The following is a 22,542-nucleotide window of genomic DNA, read 5'->3' as shown; positions in this document are numbered from 1 at the left end:
GCCGTTAAGTCAGAAACATACTTGCTTTCTCCAGTAGGGGACATGAGAAGCGCTGAGCAGTGACATGTGGGACGGAGAGAGTGCAGTAGTCGTTGGAAGAGGATGGACACGTTATGTAAACAAACAACCCTCACACCTCCCCAACGTTGTATGAAATTTGTTTTTTGTTATCGTTGTGACTAGTAGACATTAGTTTGGGCTCAATTTTTTCCAGAATGGCATTTGGTCTGTACCTGCTCCAAAACAGAACTGCCTGAAAGTTCAGTAGCATATTCTAGTTTGAGAAATGTCCTCCATCTACCAAATCTCCCCTGTTCTTCTTCTGTCTCCCTATTCCTCTCTCTGACATGAATGAAACCCATAAGAAAACAAAGAAAACTTGGGACACACCAAAGTCTGAAAGACTTTTTCCCTCTCCATAACAAGTGATTTCCAACCCAGCAGCCTAAAATTTTGACTTTTGATGTGCTTGGAAACTGTTATTTCAATCGAGTAAGAAGCTGTGTGGCATGGAAAGCAAGTATGTATGTTTTCCTTTCTTTCTCTTATTTTTTATTAGGAAGAGGTAGTAAAAACAACTGCTGGCTCAGCGATCCACAGAAAAGGGTGGCTTTATTGTTGTAAGGGTACCTCAATCTTCAGGCAGTAAGACTGCTGGTGTATGATATTTTCTTAAGGCATTAGAACATGCAAACGTGCTCTCTGAATGTTAATCTTTAAAAACACAGTTTTAGTCTTTAAAAACTTAAGGAAGACAGGTTTTATTCTCTCTGTAAAGGTTAGATCCACCAAGTTAGTTTACTTTCGACCTTAGTTAGGACTGAGGATTAAAATAGCCCAAGGAACGAAAAACACGACTGACATTTATGGATCATTTACAATGGGCTAGACATGGTGCCAAGCACTTTAAATATATTTTATTATGTGGGGGGAGGCATGAATTAAGCATGGTAAATTAAAAGGATTAATGAGACAAATACTCGTCAGGATTTACCACAGGAGTCCGGTTCTATTTAGAGGAAGCCCAGGGTGCCCAGATACAGCCAGGCCAATTCAGAGAGGCATTCCGGCTTTCTGTAGGACAGATGTCAAATTTCAAAAGTGTCAAACCAGGCTAGCTAGATAACAAGCAAAGAGGATAGCCCAAAGAGATCTTAAGGCATTTCCAGCAGGAAAATCTTATGAGAGTAAACACTTGGCTTCATGAAAAAGATTTTCAGCCTGAGCTCCTACGAGGTAAGAAAATACAGTTTTGAGAAAGAGCTGAACTGCGTGCCCTTTTCTTGTGAATTGGTCGAGGAGAGAAAACTTGGAGAAAGCTCATGTGTCTGCAGCCAATTCGAACCTGCTGCATTTGTTTATGCAACTACCAAGTCATATTTCAGGTGCTTCCCTGATGTTCTCGATGGCATCTTTTAAGAAAGGGTGAAAAGAGCCTTTCTCTGTAAAGCTCTTTGCTTACCCCATTAGGTCCTTTGATAGTCTGTCCCTAATGTTTCCGGGACAGTGCAATAGCAAAGGATTCATCAGAATATTCTGTTAACCCACTTACCTCTATATGTTCTACTTTGGCACTCAATCCATTACCCCATACTTGACATTGACTTACCAAAAGCTCCTGTAACTGAGGAAGTTGCCCTGGTCAGTGGCTTCTCTCTGGTGATTTATTTTCAATCTCAAGTGCCTGCTTCTCTACCCATCCTTTAAATCAGAGGTCCCCAGCCTTTTTGGCACCAGGGACCCGGTGCTCCTAAGAGAATCTAATGCCTGATGATCTGAGGTGGAGCTGAGGCAGTGATGCTAACGCTGGGGAGTGGCTGCAAATATAGATGAAGCTTTGTTCACTGGCTTGCCGCTCACCTCCTGCTGTGCAGCCTGGTTCCTAACAGGCCACAGACCGGTACTAGTCCAAGACCTGGGGTTGGGGACTCCTGCTTTAAATATCTGGAGTTCTTTGGGGCTCCATCTTCAGCCCTCTTCTTGCTCTCTTCATTCCCTGCTACTTCAGGTTTTCCCAGCTTCAGCATTATTGACACTGAGGCTGGATAATTCTTGATTGGAAGGAAGAGGAGGCTGTCCTGTGCATTTTGGTAGTAGTACCCCTGGCCTCCTCCCACTAAATGCCACGGGCAGCTTACCTGCCACCCTGTTGTGATAATCAAAAATGTCTCCAGATATTGCCAGTTGTCCCCTGGGGTAGGGCAAAGTCATCCTGGGTGGAGAACCACAGTTTTACTATTTGGCTTCAATATCCACCTAGATGCCAAATGCCTCCCACATCCAGACCCTTAGCCTTGCTAGTCTCTGGAAGTACTTATCCAATTATCCCTAGAGTGTTTCCACCTGCGTATCGCACAGTCATCTCAAAGTCAACCAATCACAAACTGAATTTATCTTCTCTAGCTCAGGACTGAATCCCCAGAAACCTCCCTGAGTCTAAATCCTTTTTTTGTAGTTCCCAACTCTATTCTACCGTCTTCATTCCCACTATCACCGCCTTAGCTCCAGCAGTCTGTGTCACCTGTCTGATTTATGACAGCATCTTCCTCCTTCTTCTCCCAGCTTTCTGCCTTGCCCGATCTATTCTCCACATTGATGCCTGAGTGAGCTCCTTAAGGTATTTACCTGGTGATGCCCCTCCCTAGCTTTGAATTTATCCATGGTTCCAACTACCCTCGGTATTAATACCAAATCCTTAAAATGGCTTTCAGGGCCTTGAGTGACAGAGTACCCTCTGTCTCACACTTGAACCCCAACATTACATTCATTTTCCATGTCTTTCATCCAGGAACGTTCTCTCCCTCTTTCACCTGGCTCATTCATCCTCATCCTTAAAATGCAGATCAAATAAAAAGAAACTATAAACTTGGAAAGCAAGGGTCTTTTTTTTAAGTTGCTTCTTTTTTTTTTTTGATTCCATATCATAGATCCTAACATTACATAGACATAAATTGTACACCCAATTGATTTTGTCCTTGAAAATACTAAACTCCCAGACCCACAACATCTAGGCTTGTGGTATTGTCAGATGATGGGTGAGGGGAGCAGTCTCACTGCAAGTATGGCATGGAGAAAATGTCTCTGAATCCTCAGCGGAAGGTCAAGGGCTTATCCCTAGTCCCCTCGGCTCTAGACTGGGAAATGGCTATGATGAGTGATTGGTGTTATTTCTTCAGGAAGGGGCCCTTCTTTCCATTTTTAATTTGGAGGAAGAGGCGGCAGTTTTAGCGAAAGGGGCAAGTTATGTGGAACATAGCAAGTGCAACAGCACTGCTTTCCTAAGTATGATTTTGTTCCCCAGTGTGTGGTTACCTGATGAACACTGAAGTTCGGGAAGAAACATATCCTTTTTCATCACCACCTCTTTCCCTTTTTAAAACGTGGATGCCCTTCAGGATGCTAATGGCACTACTGCCACTGCATTTCCTGTTGGCAGCAGAGAGCAAGTGAAAACAAGCTGCAGCGGGCACGGGCCAAGGCAGAAATAACTCCTGCGTGGCTCACCCAAGCTTTCCCAGGCCCCTGGTCTCAGCTCCCGGCCTGGCGCGTCCTGATCTCAACAGTTGTAAAGGCCGTGGTGGGGACAGGCAGCAACTTCGCCGAGACCACACTCAGGCACTGTGCAGGAGACCACGCGCCGCCGCCCGCGCCTCGGCCGCACTGCGCCCAGGCTGCTCAGCGCCCCCTTAGGCTCCGGCTGGCCCTCGGCGGGTAGCAGGAGCAACGGATGGTGATGCCAGGGCGCGCTCCTCTCCGGGGGGCCCTAAGGGCCCTATGCGCCTGGCTGCTGGGTGGCTTCTGGGTCTGGGCGCTGGGCGGCCTCTACGGCCCAGGGGCGGCGGCGCTGCGAGCCGGGGCTTGGGGCAATCCAGGGGCGCCGCGCCCCTGCCAGGCGCCGCAGCAGTGGGAGGGGCGCCAGGTACTATACCGGCAGAGCAGCGGGCGCAACAGCCGGGCGCTGCTCTCCTACGACGGGCTCAACCAGCGCGTCCGGGTGCTGGACGAGAGGAAGGCGCTCATTCCCTGTAAGAGGTACGTGGGGCGCCGGGTGGGCGGCCGAGGTGGCCGGGTGTGGGGAGGCCTCCGGGGCTGTGCCCAGGTGTTCGATTACCAGCTGGTCGCAGGGCCTCCATCCTTATCAAAGAGAAACTTTGCAAGGAGGATCTCTCGGGGGATATACAGCAAAGTCGGACGTTTGCGGAGGGCTCGCCCACCAAGGGCAGCCTAATGGCGGGCACTCAGTGGGACCTAGCGGGGCGGTGGCCGATAAAGAAGGGATCCGTCATGGGCGGGATTGCACTGTCGGGCGCCCGCGTGCCCAGGCCCGAGGCTCTTGGAGCCCCCTTCTGCCTAAGGCGTGTCTTCTGCACTATCTCTTCTCTTCTGGGAGCCATCTGCGAGGGAGGTATATATTTAAAAACACATATTCTTTAAGAATTAGTCTTTACACTCTAACAGAATAAGACAACACCACAAAAGGCGTGGGGACTCGATCAAAGACAATATTGTCCACAAATTCATCACCCTGTTACAACTATTGAAATTTTGGTCCACTTCCTTAAATTTTTTTAAAGCGAATTTCACATAGTGTGATCAAAAAGCATATATTATCCATATCTTTTAATATAACATAATCTCTCTCTCTCTCTCTCTCTCTCTCTCTTTTTTTTTGCCATTTTATTAATTGGCCCCTTACCTGTTTTTAATGGCTGCACAATATTTTATTGAAGGGCTACACTATAATTTTTTAAAACCACTGGTCTGTTAATTCACTTTTCCATATCTGTTGTGAAAAAGGACATCCTCTGTTTGAGACCTCTTCTTGCCTTGACCCTTTTAACACCTGATTTCTATTTTGAGATCACCACCTGTCAATTCCACAGCCTTCCTGTTTCTCTGGTGTGTTCCTCTCAGGGTTATGCTGCTTTTGCATCATTAAGAGATGCCATGTAACTGTCCATGGGTTAAGGCTCCAGTGGGGAGTAAGATCTACAGATACTTTCAAAGTAGTATATTCGAGAGTGCAAGATAATACATTATAAAACATAAAACATGAATGCTGAGGAGTCCAGGAGTGGCTGAGTCATCATGAGGTCTGGGAATATCTGTGAGGCCTTTCAAGAACATGAATACTTTCTGTTAGGTCTCCAGTGACATAGCAATAATAATAACAATCAACATTTAAGCACTTATATACCAGGAATGGTGCTGAGGACTTTCCACATGTTATATGATTTAGTTTAAGTCTCATAAGAACTTAACAGTATAGGATTTATGATCTCTGTTTTACAGAGAATCTGAGGTCTAGGGAGGTGAAACAACTTTCTCAAGATCACACAGCTGGGACTCAAGGAAGTGGGTGGATTCTGACACCTATGATATACCAGTTTCTCATTCGTTTGTTCATTCATTCATTCCACATGCACTTTTTCTGTGTGCATGTCAGGCACTGTGTATAAAGAGTGGATCCTGGGCTTCATGGAGGTCATAGTCTGGGGTTGGAGTCATATAAATAAAAAATTACCATACAGTGAGATGAGGGATGAGCTGGATGTGATAAGAGCACCTCAGATGGGCACCTAACTCAGGCTCCCTGGAGGAGGTGAAACATGAGAAAGTCCCAAAATTCCTATATGAGCTGACCAGAGGAGGTGTGGAGGGAAGAATGGTCCAGGGGGATGAGAGTGTATTCCCAGGCTTGGCTTGTGTGTCATCTTGGAGCAGACATGGCTGAGTATATTCCAATCACTATTAGGTCTGAGGCACAGAGTATGATGAGAGATTAGGTTTCCCCTGAAAGATTTTTAAACAGTGGAATGCTATGATTTAATAATATAGAGATCACTAGCTGCATGGTTGAGAGTGAAGGAGAGCAAGAGTGGGAGCAAGAATATTGCCTGGTAGACTTTCATAGAGGTCCAGTTGAAAGACAGGTAGTGAGAACGGTGATAGTGAGAAGTGGATACATTAGGGAATTATTAAAGAGGTTTACTGAAGGATATGCAAATGATTAGAATGTGTGTGGCCAAAGTGGCGATGGAGAGGGAAGTGTCATTTTTGGCTTCTGAAGCTTACCATATGATTACATGGAATAGACAGTGACAGTGATGCTGTTCACTGAGATAGGGTTTGACTTTCTGCACTTCTGTTAAGAATTTATTGCTACTCTTTATGTGCACTGATATGAAGGTTGGTACAGTAGTGGTATATTGATGAATAGTCATGCTGAAGATGGACTGGATGGCCTAAAGCACACTATTGAAGCAGAAGATGGCCAGGAGAAGGATAGGGTTCATCCTCCAGAGATAGTATTTTCAGACTTTAAGAGATTAAGCTTTAGAGTCAAACAAATCTTGTTCTGAATCCAGATTCCTAGTGTGGGTCTTTGGGTAAGTTACTAAAGCTTTCTGAGCTTCAGGTTCCTCATTTACAAAATAGGAATACTAATAATGCCTACTTTACTGGATTATTGCAGAGATTAAAGGAATTCAAGTATATAAAGCATATAGTGCAGTGTCTGACACATAGAGGGCGCTTAGCACATGGCCACAGTTATCCCTGTCACCACCGTTACCATCACACCTTGGTGAATTTACCATGGCCCAGAAGCTAGCTGCCAGCCCTTGTGGGCTCAGAAACTTGATCCCTCAGTGCACTCAGGGGCCCTTCTTTTGGGAGCTGAGTCTGAGTAAGCAAGCTCAAATGCTGAACTGTATTTCAATGAGTGCTATAGCCAGCATGGGGGCCAGAATTCAAATCCACAAGAGTAGGTCATTCTCCCTAAAGGCAGAACTGTATGGAAGCCAAATTATAATCAGGAGATTGTGAGCGAAGACTTGGAGCAAATTCGTTGAATCTAATGATTTCCTGCTCTAGGCCAGGCCATATGCTCAATATTGAGCTTTCCATCATGAATAACATAGGCCAGCCCAGGGTAATCAGGCTAAGATAAAGTGATAAATTCATTTTCACCATAGAGATGCCTTGTCACTGATTCACTGCTGGCCCAGATTTTCTCCACACTGCACAGAGCCTTGGTGGGGACTACTCAGGTCTGCTTTAGCAACCCTTCTTCTTCTATGACTTCACGATTGATAAATATAGTCTTTAGATATGTGTACTGTATCTGTAGTGGGGTCACAGCCAAATCTTGCTGGCCTAGATTTCTCATTTCTCTGCCCCAATCCATCAAGTGTTGATTTCAGTTTAACTTTTAGAAGACAATTTTATTCCCTTTCTTTCCAATTTCTTGGGAAGATTCTGTCTCACAGTCCCATCTCTAGCCCTAAGTCACATGTAAAAAAGAATGTTTAATGCATAAATGCATTTTACAGCTCTTTGAGTATAGTTTTGTTGAAACAAACTCAACAACTTTTTCAGGTATTAGCAGTCTGGCCAAGAAATCAGATATTATTTGAAGAAAATGTGGATGGGTTTTCTCTCTATTTATTAGTAAGTTGAGAAGTAAATTTTAGAATTGGATCAACTTTTTAAGATTTTTATTTTGCATCCAGATAGTTATGGAAAATCCCACTGATAGTTATTGTAGAAAGACTAGGATTTTCCAGGCTCTCTTTACTCTGAGATTATGGAAAAGATGAAACAACTGTACAAACTTCAAATAAGACAAACCTTAAGAGAGAATGGGAAATGTTAGTAATTGATACTGTTTTGTTTTCTGCTTCCAACTGTCTTTCCTGATTCCTTGATTAAGCTCACAGGTATTACATGAGGAAGAGCAAGATTATTTTCATAGTCAACTTGTTGAACTTTAGAGAATGTAGATACTCAAGGAATTTTATTAAGCCACCAGTAACTCACTGCTTCCACTTATAAAATGGTGGCTTGGGTGTTGCAATTAATGAAGCTATTCATGTAGAATGAGCAGAGAGGCATTAAGAGAATGTGCATAGGTACGTCAGCAATAATATCTTAAAAGACTATTCAACAACCAAACCTAAACTGAGCAGAGGACCTGAATAGATGTCTCTGCAAAGAAGACATACAGATGGCCAATAGAAAAGATGCTTAGTGTCACTAATCATCAGGGAAATGCAAATTAAGACCACAATGATATATCACCTCACACCTGTCAGAATAGCCATCATTAATAGATCAAAAAATAACAAGTGCTGGGAAGGAAATGGAGAGAAAGGAGCCCTTGTGCATTGTTGATGAGATTGCAAATTGGTACAGCCACTATGGAAAATAATTTGGAGGTTCCTGAAAAAATTTTAAATAGAACTATCATATGATCCACTTTGGGGTATTTATCTGAAGAAATCCAAAACACTAATTCAAAAAGAGATATGCATCTCTATGTTCATTGCAATATTATTTACAGTAGCCAAAATATGGAAGCAATCTAAGTGTCCATCAATAGATGATTGGATAAAGAGGATGTAGTACGTATATACAATGGAATATAAAAAGAGCAAAAATAATTAAATCTTATGATTTGCAACAAAATGGATGAAACTAGAGGCTACTATGCTAAGTGAAAAAGTCAGTTTTTTAGATTCCACACTTGTATGTGGAATCTAAAAAAACAAAATAAATGAACAAACAAAATAGCAACAAACTCATAAATACAGAGAACAAACTGATGGTCACCAGATGGGAGAGGAGTTGGGGGGAGGGGATGGGTGAAAAATTAAGAAGCACAAATTGGTAGTTACAAAATAGTCACAGGGATGTGAAGAATAACACAGGGAATATAACCAATAATATTGTAGTATCTATGTATAGTGTCAGGTGGGTACTAGGCTTATTGGGGGGATCACTTCATAAATTACATGAATGTCTAACCACTATGCTGTGTACCTGAAACTAATATAATATTGAATGTCAACTATAATTGAAAATTAAAAAAAAAAATGGAAACAACAACCAATATACCTGTTTGGGGATTTTTTTTTTTTTTTTTTGTAAAAGATTAAAAGAAAAGTATGCCTTAAATGGTTTGGCAAGTGGATTTTTATTCAAATTCTAACCAGTCTATGTCTACCTCAGTTTTCTCAGAGCATTTTATTTCTTGGAGAACAGAATATCATTTCTCTTCTCTATTTTTTTAGAAAACCACCTAGTGTCATGGAGATAGCATGGGCATCCATTTAGACAGTTATGGGATGCCAAACATGGATTTTAATTCTGGCTTCACGAAAACAAGGTCCTTAACTTCTCAGAACATCAGTGGTTTTCAACTTTTAATTTATTTTGATGATATCTTCAATGATGATACTAAATAATACTTAGACTTTATTTCTTAAATTATGTACAGAGAGATTAAACGATACCATAAAGTCACTAATTGTACTTATATTATATCAGGCTGATTCCTGTTTCTACCGTGATCCAATGAACTTGACATAGATTCTAAAATTTTTCTTGGCTTGTCCCTTTGTGTAACTAAATTCAGAGTTATTTTTCTCTCTTCTCCTTTTCACCAAAGTTTGTATTCATGGGCGAAGAAAAGACGAAGCTACCCTTAAATGCTTTGGACTCTAACTTAGAAGGCTTTCCTGTCTGTGGAGTCTTCCTGTATATAAGGGAGTCTCCCAGTCTCCCATCAGAGACTGATGGGACTGCTCACAGAAGTGTTCCTCCACATATCTGCTGGGGAAGATGAATTCCAAGGAATATTATCACATTAAGTAACTTCAGTGACCATATGTGCTTGAGAATCAGGATGAGTCTTTTTTTTCTCCAAATATATAATTTTATTCTATTTTGAAACTATCTCACACAGAAAAGTTGCAATTATAGTCCACAGCCACCATTTTTCCACCTGAACTATTTGAGAGTGAGTTGCCAACTTGATATCCCTACAACTCCCAAATACCTACAACTCCCAAATATAACCCTAGTGTGTATTTGCTACCAACAACGACACTCTCCTGCATAACTACAACACAACCATTAAAATCAGAAAATTTACATGGATTCATTTTGCCATTTGAAATTCAGATCTCATTTGAGTTTTGCCATCTGTCCTTTTTATGTTCTTTATAGTAAATGGGCCCAGTTTATATTCAAGTGTTGCATTTAGGTGTTGTGTCTTTTTGGCCTCTTTGTGTCTGGAACAGTTCCTTGGTCTTTTTGCACTTTGATACTTTTGAAGATTACAGGCCAGTTTTTTGGTAGGATGTTTCTCGATTTGGGTTTGCCTGATTTTTCTTCATAATTAGATTCAAGTTATTCACTTATAGTAGGAGTATTACAGAGGCAATACTCTATTCTTTTTGCATCCCGATGTTTACTTTGATCACTTGATTAACTGATGTCTGCAAGATTTCGTCAGTGGGAAGTGATATTTTTTTACTTTGTGAGTAGTAACTATTTTGTAGGGAGATATTTTAAAACCATGTACATACCCCATTTATTTATATTAGCATGGACTCAGGGATTCTCATTGTGTTTCATTTACTCTCATTGTTTATTTCCATGTTCAAATTGCCTCAGATTTGGCCAGTAGGACCTTCTTCGAATTGGCTTCTATGTTCTTTTGACATGTCTCTCTTATTCTTTGAGCATTTCCTTGCCTTCTGGCACTACCACGTATTCCAAGATCATCTGTAGTTTCCCTGCCAGAATCTTGGAATAATCCATTTCTAGAATCTCTAGTTACTTTTACTAGAGAATAATATTTGGAAGCCAAGATCCCTGCTCTAGTTGTGCTTATGGCTGTGGGGCGGGGTTGCTCCTAAGCCTTCTCAGAAGACAAAACAAGGGGATATAGGTTTGAATACACACACACGCACACACACACACACACACATACGCACAATTGCTTACACATATATACACACATTTACACCTACATTTATTTCTAAGCTTTCAATTCTAATTCATAGAGGTATTTATACCAATACCACCAATTCTAATCTACCACCATGTGATTCATTCTAGTTTCCTCTTATTCATTTTTGTAATTCCCTGCTTAGAGAAAACTAGCTTCCATAATTCAGTTGCAGTTGGTAACCAATCGTGCATGGGGGTCCTCCTCACCCTGCTTGGGCTCTGCACCCCAGGCCAGGTCATGCAGATGCCTACCTTGTTGGCCCTATCTAATGGCTCTACACTAAATTGTTCAATGAGAGTGAGGGGAGAGCATGTATGTTTTTTTGTAAGTTTGTTTCCTTTTGGATCTGTCAGGGTAACATCATTATAACTTCTCAGAATGTGTCTGTGGCTAAGGAAGGTAAATTAGTACTAAGTGTTCAACAAATTTATTTGATCACAAACCTTGTTTTTCATGGATTGGGCTTTCATTTTATGAAATCATGATTTTCAGAATTTCAGGGATATAATTCTTCTTCACTTTATTCCTTCCTCTTGATCTCTGATGGCTGGAACCAGCAGTTTCTTTTATTAGCTCAGAAGTATGACTGCTTACAGCCTTTTGATCCTTGAAAAATAAACCATGCTGATTTGCAATACTGCATTTTTCTTCAAGAAAAAAGATTTTCTTGGAAGCATATGAAGTTTAAGAGTCTTAATTCGATGGGTCTATTGACTCTGGATTTCAGAGGATTGATGCTGGGATGTGAAGAGAGAAGCAGACAGTGAGGAACAAGGAGTTCCAAGGAAGATAAGCACAGGAAAGTAAAAGGAATGGTAGGGTATAAGACTAACTTATAAATAGAAGTTGGAGGTGGTCGCCATACTACTCTGAAAACATCTTTACTTCTCTCCATTAACCTTGAGCTTTTGAGCTCTTTCTTCCTGATTCTGACCTCAAAGATGATGGTCAGGGGCAAAGTGCCCAAAGATCTGAAAATACTTCACCAATTAGTGGTTTGTTTTTCCTGGAATAAATGTTATAGTCTTATATTTCTCCAATTCCAGTAAATCTTCTATTTCCCCCCCATTATAATTTCTTTTAGTTTACCCATCTTTAAAGAAAAAAAATTCTCCTCTCGATTCTACTAGCCAAAACCCCATTTAAAGCAAATCTCATGCTGACCCCAATTTCTTTCTTCCCATGCTCTCTTGAACCCGCTTCAAGAAACTTTCACCATCACAGCTCTACTGAAACTGCTCTGGTCAAGAGCAATGCACTCCACATTACTCCACAAGTGATCTTTTATAAGTTCTCATTTTACTGTTGGTCATTTCTTCCATCTTGACATACTTTCTTCAAGTGGCTTTCAGAGTACTACACTCTTCTGGATTCCTCTTCCACTTATTTCCGCTTCTTCTCAGTCTCCTCCTCTTCTCTCAGATCATTAATAGTAGAATGTCCCAGGGCAGAGGCTTTACGGCCGTTTACTTTTCTGTCATTTAGGTCATAGTTTTAAATGCCATGGGAGACTCTAATGTATATCTTGTATATCACATGTCTATCACATGTATATCTTCAGCCTATAGCTCTCTCCTTAACTCTACACTCATATACCCAAATATGTTATTGAATTCCTCATTTGAATCTTTAATGGTCATTTCAAACTCATGCCTTCCCTACAAACAAATAAACAAAAGTTCTTCCTCTTGAAGTTTTATCTCAGCCAATAGCAAACTGCTCAGGATCAACCCTTAGAGTCATCACTGATTTCTTTTTCTCCCCTTGCTTCAAGTAATCCCTAAGCAAATCCCTTTGACTCTAATTTTGATATAGACCCAGAATTTGAACACAGTTTCACTCTCATCTTGGTCTAAATCTTCATTATTCTTGCTTAGATTTTTTGCAATAGCCTCTTAGTGAGTTCCCTTACTTTTGCCCCTGCCTTCATTGGCCTGTTCTCAACACAGGAGCCCAGATGATTCTGCTAAAAATGTAACATGTTACTCATCTGTTCAAAACCCTCCAATGCCTTACTGTCTTTCAGCATAAGTGTCCTTACAAGGACCTGACCACTCTATGGGATCTGCTCCCCTACCCCTCCACTTCTTGTCTCTGATATTGTCAGTCCATCATCCATCCATTATTACATTATCACCTCACTCACTACAGCCCATGGCCTTAGCATGCTTACCCCTTTGGCACTTGTGTTGTTGTTCCTTCTGCCTAAAAAGCCTTTTCCCTAAAAAGCTGCATGATCCACTCCCAAATTAGACTGTCTCTCCTCTCCATATTCTTATATACCACACCTCACTGCCTTATATATTCAAGATACTTACCACTATCTAACATACTTATTAATTTTTTTTAAGTCTGTCCCCCTCATCACCCCTGCCTATCCTGTCCCAAAGGAAAGCTTCATAAGTCATGGATTTTTGTTTGGTTGCTGTTTTATCTCCAGCACCATAGAATGGGGTCTGACTTAAATTTTAAAATTATTTAGGGGATGAGTAATAATGATAACATATTCATTGTAGAAGGATGTCTGAAATACAGATATGCAAAGAGAAAAAGTAAAAATGATTAATGGTCCATAACTGCCCAACTAGTATGACTACTGTTAATACCTTCTGAATATCCTAGGGAATTTTTAGATGCACAGTATACATATTGTAACATGTACTGGTTCATAATGGCCTTTTTGCCACTTAACAAAACATTCTGCAAGCTCATCCATACAAACTATTTCTATCATCTTTGAACTCCTGGCTTCCCATCATTCAAATCTTAGCTCATCATCTCCTCAGAGGGACTTTTCTGTGACCATTCAAGAAACTCCTTCTCACAAGCTGCTCTCCATCACATCTCATTCTGTTTCCTTCAGGGCACTATCACTGTGTAACATTGTCTTGTCAGTTCAGTAGTCTGGTGTTTATTGTCTGTCTCTCTTCCCTAGAGTGAGAGAATATTATAAATATGGTTTATCAGCATATAGAGGTGCTTAGCATATAGAAAGTCTCAATTAATGTATGTTGAGTGAATAAATTCCATTTTTTTCTTTTTAAAATTTATTTTTATTTTTCAATTAGTTGACACTCAATGTTGTATTAGGTTCAGGTGTACAGCATAGTGGTCAAACATTTATATAACTTACAAAGTGATTCCCCTCAATAGTCTTGTAAACTACCTGATACCACGTCAAGTTATAACAGCATTATTGACTATATTCTCTAAACTGTACTGTATATCCTGTGACTGTTTTGTAACTGCCAATTTCTATGTAATCCCTTCAGATTCTTCACCTAGCCCCTCAACCTGGCAATCATCAGTTTTTTCTCTGCATCTATGAGTCTGCTTCTGTCTTACTTGTTGGTTTACTTTGCTTTTTAGATTTCACATATAAGTGAAATCACATGGTATTTGTCTTTATCTGTCCAACCTATCTCACTTAGCACAATATCCTCTAGGTCCAACCATGTTGTCAGAAATGGCAAGACTATTCATTTCTATGGATGAATAATATTTATTGTATGTATGTACCACTTCTTTATCCATTTGTCTTTTGGATTGGAACATTTGTCTTTTGGATTGGAACATTTAATCCATTTACATTTAAAGTAATTATTAATAAAGGTGTAGTTATTGCCATTAATTGTTTTTTTTATTGTTTTTGTAGTTCTTTGTTCCTTTCTTATTCTCTTGCTTTCTTCTTTTGTATGTTGATGACTTTCTATAGTGTTATGTTTGGATTCTTTTCTCTTTATTTCTTGTATATGTCTTAAGAATTTTTGGTTGTGGTTATCATGTGCTTAATATATATCAAGCTATATTTATAGCAGTCTGTGGTCACTTAATTTCAAACATTCTATAATCACCACCATTTTTACTCATCCTCTCTTTATGTTTTTGTCATTTTGTTTTACTTTGTGTGTGGGTGCATGTGTGTGTATCCCTTAATTTACCTTTGTAATTACACATGATCATCCTACTTTTGGCTTTTCTTTTTTGTACTAACTTTAGTGTTGGTAGATCCACTGCTTTTATTATGTGTTTGGCAGTGAGCATTTTTTTCCTTGTGATATTTTCTTATTGAAATTTTTTAATTTTTTTCTTTTCTTTAATATATGTTGGCATAGTGGTTTGGTGGTGGTGAACTCCTTTAGCTTTTTCTTGTCCAGGAAGCTCTTTTTTCTTTCTTCGATTCTTAGTGATAGCTTTGCTGGGTAGAGTAATTTTGGTTGTAGGTCCTTACTTTTCATCACTTTGAATAGCTTGTGCCAATGCTTTCCAGCCTGAAAATTTTCTGTTGAGAAATCAACTGACAGTCTCATGGGAGCTCTCTTGTAGGTAACTAATTGCTTTTCTCTTATTACTTTAAAAATCTTCGTTTCTAACCTTTGGCATTTTGATTATGATGTGTCTTGGTGTGGGTCTCTTTGTGTTCATCTTGTTTGGGAATCTTAGAGCTTCCTGGACTTGTATATCTGTTTCTTTCAACAGGTTAGGGAAGTTTTCAGTCATTCTTTCTTCAAAAAGAAAGAAATTTTTTTAAATTAAATTTATTGGGTTGACATTGGTTAATTAAATTATGTAGATTTCATGTGTATAATTCAATTCACCACCCAAAATAAAATCTCCTTCTGTTGCCATATATTTGACCACCTTTACTCTTTTCTTCCTCCTTCCCTCTCCTTCCCCTCTGGTAACCACTAAACTGTTGTTTGTGTCCATGAGCTTTTGTTCATTTGTTTGTTTGTCATCTTCATTTGTTGCTTTCAGGTTTATATCCCACATATGAGTGAAATTATGTGATTCTCAACTTTTTCTGTCTGACTTATTTCACTGAGCTTGAAAATGTCAAGATCCAACATATTGTCGCATACAGAATTATTTCATCTTTTCTTACATCTGAGCAATATTCCGTTACGTGTATGTACCACATCTTCTTTATCCAAGCAGCCATTGAAGGATACGTTAGTTGTTTCCATGTCTTGGCTACTATGAATAATGCTACGAGGAACATAGGTTTACATATATTTTTATAGGTAAATGTTTTCAAATGTTTTGGTTACATACCCAGAAGAGCATTGCTGGTATGATAGTTCTATTCTTCTCTTTTGAAGAACCTTCATACAGTTGCCACCGTGGTTATCCAGTGAACTCACAGCATAAATAGGGATAATTTGTGACAACAAAAACATAAAAGGCTAGAGGGTAAAGGTCTGAATTTGCAAAGGGGAATGGAGATAAGATGCATGCAGAAGAAAAAGGACTATTATGTATATGAAGCTTTCTTTTACATAAACTTCATGGTAACCACACACAAAAAAATCCAAAACTAAGACACATAACATAAACAGAGAGGAAACAGAGGGGGAAATCATAGACTACCATCAAACTAAAGTAACAGACAGAAACACTAGGGCAAAGAAACAGTGCAGACACAGAGCTACCAGAAAACAAGTAGATTTTCAATCCCTTGATCTCTCTCTTCTCCCTCGAGGACACCTACAATGTGAATGTTGTTATGCTTGATGTTTTCCCAGAGGTCTCTTAAGACTATCGTCTTTTTTAAATTCTTTTTTTCTTTTTGCTGTTCTGATTGGGAGTTTTCTGCTGTCTTGTCTCCAAATCATTGATTCGATCCTTGGCTTCTTCTAATCTGCTGTTGATTCCATCTACTGTATTCTTCCTTTCAGTTATTATATTCTTCATTTCTGTCTAAATCTATTTTTTATGTATTCTGTCTCTCTTTTTAAAAAATATTTCCTATCTATTTGTTGAAGTTCTCACTGAGATAATCTATTCTCTCCCTAAGTTCATTGAGCATCCTTATAACCAGGGTTTTGAATTCTGCATCTTGCCTCCATTTTGTTGAGTTCTTTCTCTGGAGTTTCCTCTTGTTTTTTTTTTGTTGTTGTTGTTGTTGTTTTTTGTTTATTACATTTTCTTTGTTTCCTCATTTTGTTTGCCTCCCTGTGTTTTTTTTTTTTCTTCTATGTATTAGGAAGAGCTACTGCATCTTGGCAGAGTGGCCTTAGATGTAATTGTTCTGTGGGGCCCAGTGGCAGTCTCCCTGCTCACCTGAGTCAGGTGTTCCAGGGTTGTCCCTTGTGTGGGTTTTGTGTCCTCTCCTGCTGTAGTTGAACCTTGATTGCTATTACTACGTCAGTGGGTGGGATTGATCCTTAGGCTGATTGGCTGTGAGGACCAGCCATAACTTCTGCAGACAGTCTATTATATAGGACTGACTCCACGGAGTGAGATTTGCTTTAGTGGGGCTTAGGTGCTTGTCAAGTCCACCCTTTGAGTGTGTCCTGTGTGGTGCTTATTGGGTGATGCTCTGGTGTGATCTGAAGCTGGCCACCTTGTGTGTTGGTTCTGCAGCCTCTTGGGAGTGGCTCTAGTGGAGGCCAAAATCAGCAGCTGCTTGTGTCTGGCTTAAGGTCACATGGTAGGAGCTATGAAATGATCTTTGATTGGTAACTGCCTGTGCTGGGTTTGGATGCACCTGGGAGTGGTTATGCTGTGAACCAAGGCTGTCTTCCACTAGTGCCAGTAGTGTCAGTACTTCTTATCAAGAAGTAAAGAGCACATTGAGGCCAGCCACTGCTTGTTTGGGGCTTGTGGACTTTTGAGAGATTTCAGAAAATTCTGCAGCATGAGACAAGACAGGCTATTTATATTGAAAAACTATTGGAAGCAGTTTGGGTGGGCCTTCAAGTTCTGTGAGACAGGTTTTGGAATCACTAGGGTAGGGGGAATGGTGTTAGCCAGGTTGATGGAAACTCGGATATTGTGTCCACCTGTGTGGAGACTATGTTGGGGTAGGGCTCAACAGAAGAACAGTGGTGTCCACCAGCACTGGAAAGAGCTGCCCCTCCAACTCTTTCCCTGACACCAGACAATTCAGCTCTTCTTTGTATGTCCCTGGCACGTTTCAAGCAGCTGTTCCTTTTTTGGAACTTTGGGCAAGTATTTGTGAGTGAGTGAGTCTGTGCTTGGGCCCTTTAAAAGGATGCCTTGGACTTTGGCAGCCTTCTCTCTCACCTGGAGGGAATCCCCACTGGGTTTTGCAGCCAAAAGTTGTGGGGACTTTTCTTTCTAGCACTGGTGCTCTTGGCTGGGGAGCCCTCTATGGGGCTGGGGACTTCGCCCTTCAGTGGGGACTTCTGCAAATGAGATATCTCTTCCAATTCTTAACTGTCACATGTGAGTGTACGACCAGCCCATTTTGGTGTCTCTGCCCCTCTTATTAGTCTTGATGTGGCTTCTTTATATCCTTATTACGAAGTTCTATTTGTCTAGTCTTCAGATGGTTCTCAAGTGTGGTTCTATAATTTAGTGGCAATTTTGATGTAGTCTGGGAAGAGGTGAGAACAACATTTACCTACTCAGCCATTTTGACCAGAAGTTGAATAAATTTCACTTTTATGGCTTTTGAGTTACTAGCATTATACATGTTCATGGTGGAAAATTTAGATAACACAGAAAGGCAAAATAAAGAGAGTAATCCATTTAGGATTAACAATCCTAGTAAATATGCTTCTGAATTTTTTCCCTTAACCTGTATATACAACTTAAAAATTTAAATGGAAACATGCTATGAAGTTTTTTTATTTAACAAAATATTGTGCATGTTTCTCATGCCACTAAGTAATTCTTAACTAAATCATTTTTAGTGACCATAATATTCTAGCTTATGGACACATAGTGTTTCTTTAAGCAGTACCTTATTATGGGACAACTATTTTTCTTTACCCTCAGTTTTTACTAGTATTAATAACTACATGTATAACCTTGTATTTGTGTGCAATTATATGTGTACCACTTTTAAATATATTTTCGATAAATTCCTAGGTAAGAAAATGATAGAAAAGGGATTTGCGCATTTTAAAGTTTTTGACAGCTTTACCCTTCAGGAAACTTGTTTCAACTGATATTTCTACTGGCAGAATATGAGTATTCGTGTTTCCCACACTCACACCTATAAAATAAGACCAATTATTTTTGGTGATTTCTAATATGATAAAAATGAAAAGAGAAGGGCAAAATTACATACCTGTAGTGATGTCATATCCCCTTGTCTTCATTCTTACTCTAGTGCGAATGCCTCTAATTTCACTGTTAAGTCTCCTACAGGCTACTGGTATAACGAAGATACTCTATCATGTTCGATAAATATATTTCTGACTATTTTATAAAGAATTTATTCTAACCAGCATGGATATGAAACTTCAGCAGCCTACTGATTTGTACTAATAGATTACCTAACATTAAACAATCTTTGCATTCCCAAAATAAATTCTAATTTATCATTATGTATATTTTTGTAGCAGGCTGCTTGATTTGATGTGCTATTATTTTACTTAAGATTTGTTTTTAAGCTATAGCTAAAATTTGATCTGTAGTTTTTATTTTTATGCTTTATATATTTTAGTGTCATAGTTTTCATAGTTTTGTAAAAGAATTGGCAAGCTTTCTATATTTCTCTATGCTCTAAAGCCTTGAAATTGGAAAAGACTAATTCATGAAATGATTTAGACCCAATGGTTTTGAAGAAGTAAGATCTCATTAGGCTGTTGTAAGGGTTTTTCCTCTGGTTATTAATCCACTTAACTTTCTGCTTTATTCCGATTCATTTTTTGTTATTTACATTTTCCTAGGAAATCTTCCATTTCATCAAAATTCTACTGATATGTTTGTACATGATATTTTATTAACTTTTAAACAACTCTACCTTATCTATTGATACCTTTTGTTCTTCCTAATATTCTATATTTGTATTTTCTTTTTTCTCATAATTACATTTTTAATACACTCATGGATTTGTGAAATGGTTTTATAGCATTATCCATTTATATTTTACATCATATATTCCCTTTGTTAAGAATAATTTTTGACATCAAATTACACTTCCTATCCATATTTTGAAAAGTTTTTAAGCAGTGTTGTAGTGGAGCCCTCTCGCCCTCTCTCCCACCCAGAGGGCGTATATAAGCCCTCTACCTCTCCCCTTTGTCACACACTCTGTATTTTGGACAGTGATTCTTCTGGCCCTGCTCCAGGTGTTGTCTGGCTTACCCTTGGGACCACAGAAGAGCCACCCTCATGAGATACCAGTGCTCCTTAAGGAGTTAGAGAATGAAGCTTGGGAATCCACTTTTCTGACACCAGGACACAAGTTGGGTTTTTTTGTTGTTGTTTTTTGGTTTTTTGTTTGTTTGTTTTTTTGTTTGTTTGTTTTTGTGAAAGAAAAGTATTTATTTAGGTCTTACTCAGTGTGTTGAAGAGAATTTAAAGTACTTGGATTTTTAAACCTTTCTTTCATCATGCTGAGTCAAACCTCTAAAAAGTCAACTTCTTCACTTGTTAAAATGCAGATCAATTTTTATAGTTGTGTGTTTGTACAAACTTCTAAGAAGCTTTGCCACACAGTATATTAAAAAAGGAAACATTATTTTACGCATATTATTATCCACTGCAATTTCTTTTACTCTCATATTCTTATGTATCTGAATCCTTTATTTTGATTCATGTTTCAGTTAGCTAGAGAACTATTCAATTTGTTTTCTTGAAGATATTGCTGCGGTGGTATACTTTCAGAGACTTTGAATATCTGAGAACATCTACTTATTGCTGTCCTACATAACGATAATTTTGGGGGTATCCAATTCATTGGGTAATAATATTTTTGCTTAAAATTTTTTATGGCACTTAGAGCTCTAGGTGAGAAGTCTAATACCAAAGTAATTTAGATTTAGTTTCAATAATTTTTTTTTCAGCCCAAGCGTTTGTAGGTTGTTTCTATTACCCTTGAACTTTATTAATTAATGTCTCCAGGTTATGCCTCGCTCTAGGGAGATTTTATTGCCAGAGATTTGATACTCTGTTTTCTCTCTTTGCTTCTTGTAGAATATCTGTCTACTTACATGTATTGGTTCTCTTACATCTGTCCCCAAAATTTACCTTTTTTTAGCCTTTTCTTCACTTTACATACTTTTTTTTCTGAGTTCTTTAATAATACCTTTCAATTTACTGTTTCTGTATTTTTTTGTTTGTTTGTTTTTTTTTATAGCCAGTGTGCTTTACACTACCTCCACTGCATTTTCTATTTTAATAATCGTGTTTTTCACTAGAAAGCTATCCTTGTGGTCACACATTACTGCTTTTTTTCTTAAATGCAGTATCACCCCAAATTTCAGTGAATGCAAAAAATAAGAATTATATTTTAGTTTCATTAACTATTAGCTAGAAGGGTAAAAAATGAGACTTATATTTTAGTTTCATTAACTATTAGCTGGAAGGATATGTGTATTTATATTCCAATGTGAAGGGGACTGATACATTTCTACTGAAAAGCATAGTGCTGACTGTATGAGCATGACTATTCTTGTACCCTCCCAACCTCTTCTATACCTCCAATATGTAGTTCTAGAAATCACTGTGTACCATGGCAACATGGATATTTCAGTACTAATGAATCCGGGTATTTTTAGTGGTGGTAAAAAAAAAAAAAAGTCTTCTTGAATTATTGTCTTATGAACAGTTTTTTTAAAAATTATTGTCCATCAGATGAAAGAATATATGCCTACACATTGCCAATATTCATCCAGATACATTTTTTGAAAAAAAAGTCTCTTCAATTTCTTAAGCACTGTTTTCCTCTTTTGTACTGGAATCCAATTAGTGGAGGTCCATCACCTTACAGTTTCTTAAATTGAACACATAATAGTTCTTTGATTTCACTTTTCCTAAGGCTGTATTCTCAAGTAATTTATCTTCCCTTTTGTTATATGTGGTTGGTATCAGCCTGCACAATGAGTTTGGGTCTAACACAGCAATTTCAAAATGATATTTTTCTTTTATGTCTCATAATTACTGTAGGGTGTAACTCAGTCTTAGTATACGCCAGAATGGCAAGAGGCCTCAGCTTAATTGTTCCTGCTAAGAGTCAGAGAGCTGGCATGCATTACTAATCTATTATATTGCATATCAAACAAATCCAAAGTTTGTCCAGTTTCTTACATAAAAGCCAAAGGTCTTTTGTAATCACAATATAATATCTGTCTACTCCCTTTGCTGTAATTTAATATATCTTGGATGGCCAACTAGTTCTTTGTGAATGGGAAGAATCAGTCTTTCCCCTGTAGAAGGAGAGAAGTAGCCTGGTATCAGCGAATTAGAATGAGTCTGATTGGAGATCAGACCTGGAGTCGAATTCTGGCACTATTATTTACTATTAAGTTATGTTCTGACCCTCATATTTTCTTATCTGTTAAAAAAGAAAAAGAAAAAAGCTAATTCAGTCAGCTGAATTTTCCAATCCTTATATTGTTTTATTTTATTTATTATTTGTTTGTTTTTTCTCTTGACTACCCTAATTCAGGACAGAAAAATGATTGCCTCTCGGCTATAAAACAGTAGCTGTTCAGGGTCATCTATGCCCAGGCCAGGCTCTGGTATTTTGGGTTTTAGGATTAGCCAAATTCTTGGGCTCTGCTTATTCTGGAAGAGAAGGCCCTCATAGACTTGTTATAAGGAATTCAATAGGTAATGCCTTGTAAAACAGTGGTTTTTGCTTATTTCATTTAAAGTGCTTTCAGCCTCAGCAAGTCTGACTTGCAGAGGCTTAAACTACAAATATGTTTCTTTTTTACCTCAGAATTCTGGCGATGCATGTTTCGGATTTGACTTAACAGTTTCATCAAGGCCTCAGGTTCTTTTCCATCCATCTACTCTGCCATTCTTATGTGGGCTTA

General features: G+C 38.9%; 1 protein-coding gene across 3 annotated transcripts in view; it reads left to right on the top strand.

The window, feature by feature from the left end:
* Positions 1-3,486: 3,486 nt before the first annotated feature.
* EPDR1 (ependymin related 1) overlaps positions 3,487-22,542 on the top strand; it is a 34,479-nt gene continuing 15,423 nt past the window's right edge. For 2 of the 3 annotated variants that reach the window (XR_005649946.1, XM_039849263.1), the window contains exon 1: positions 3,487-4,032. Coding sequence is in view for 2 of the 3 variants with exons in the window: in XM_039849263.1 (XP_039705197.1) it covers positions 3,728-4,032 (305 nt within the window). In the remaining variant the exon portion in view is untranslated. Of the gene's footprint in view, positions 4,033-19,848; positions 19,965-22,542 lie in introns of all 3 variants that reach the window. The other variant, XM_039849264.1, reaches the window with a different exon arrangement.

Source organism: Pteropus medius, unplaced genomic scaffold, assembly GCF_902729225.1.
Source record: "Pteropus medius unplaced genomic scaffold, Ma_sr-lr_union100, whole genome shotgun sequence".
Lineage (NCBI taxonomy): Eukaryota > Metazoa > Chordata > Mammalia > Chiroptera > Pteropodidae > Pteropus > Pteropus medius.
This window is presented reverse-complemented; position numbering and strand designations above follow the sequence as displayed.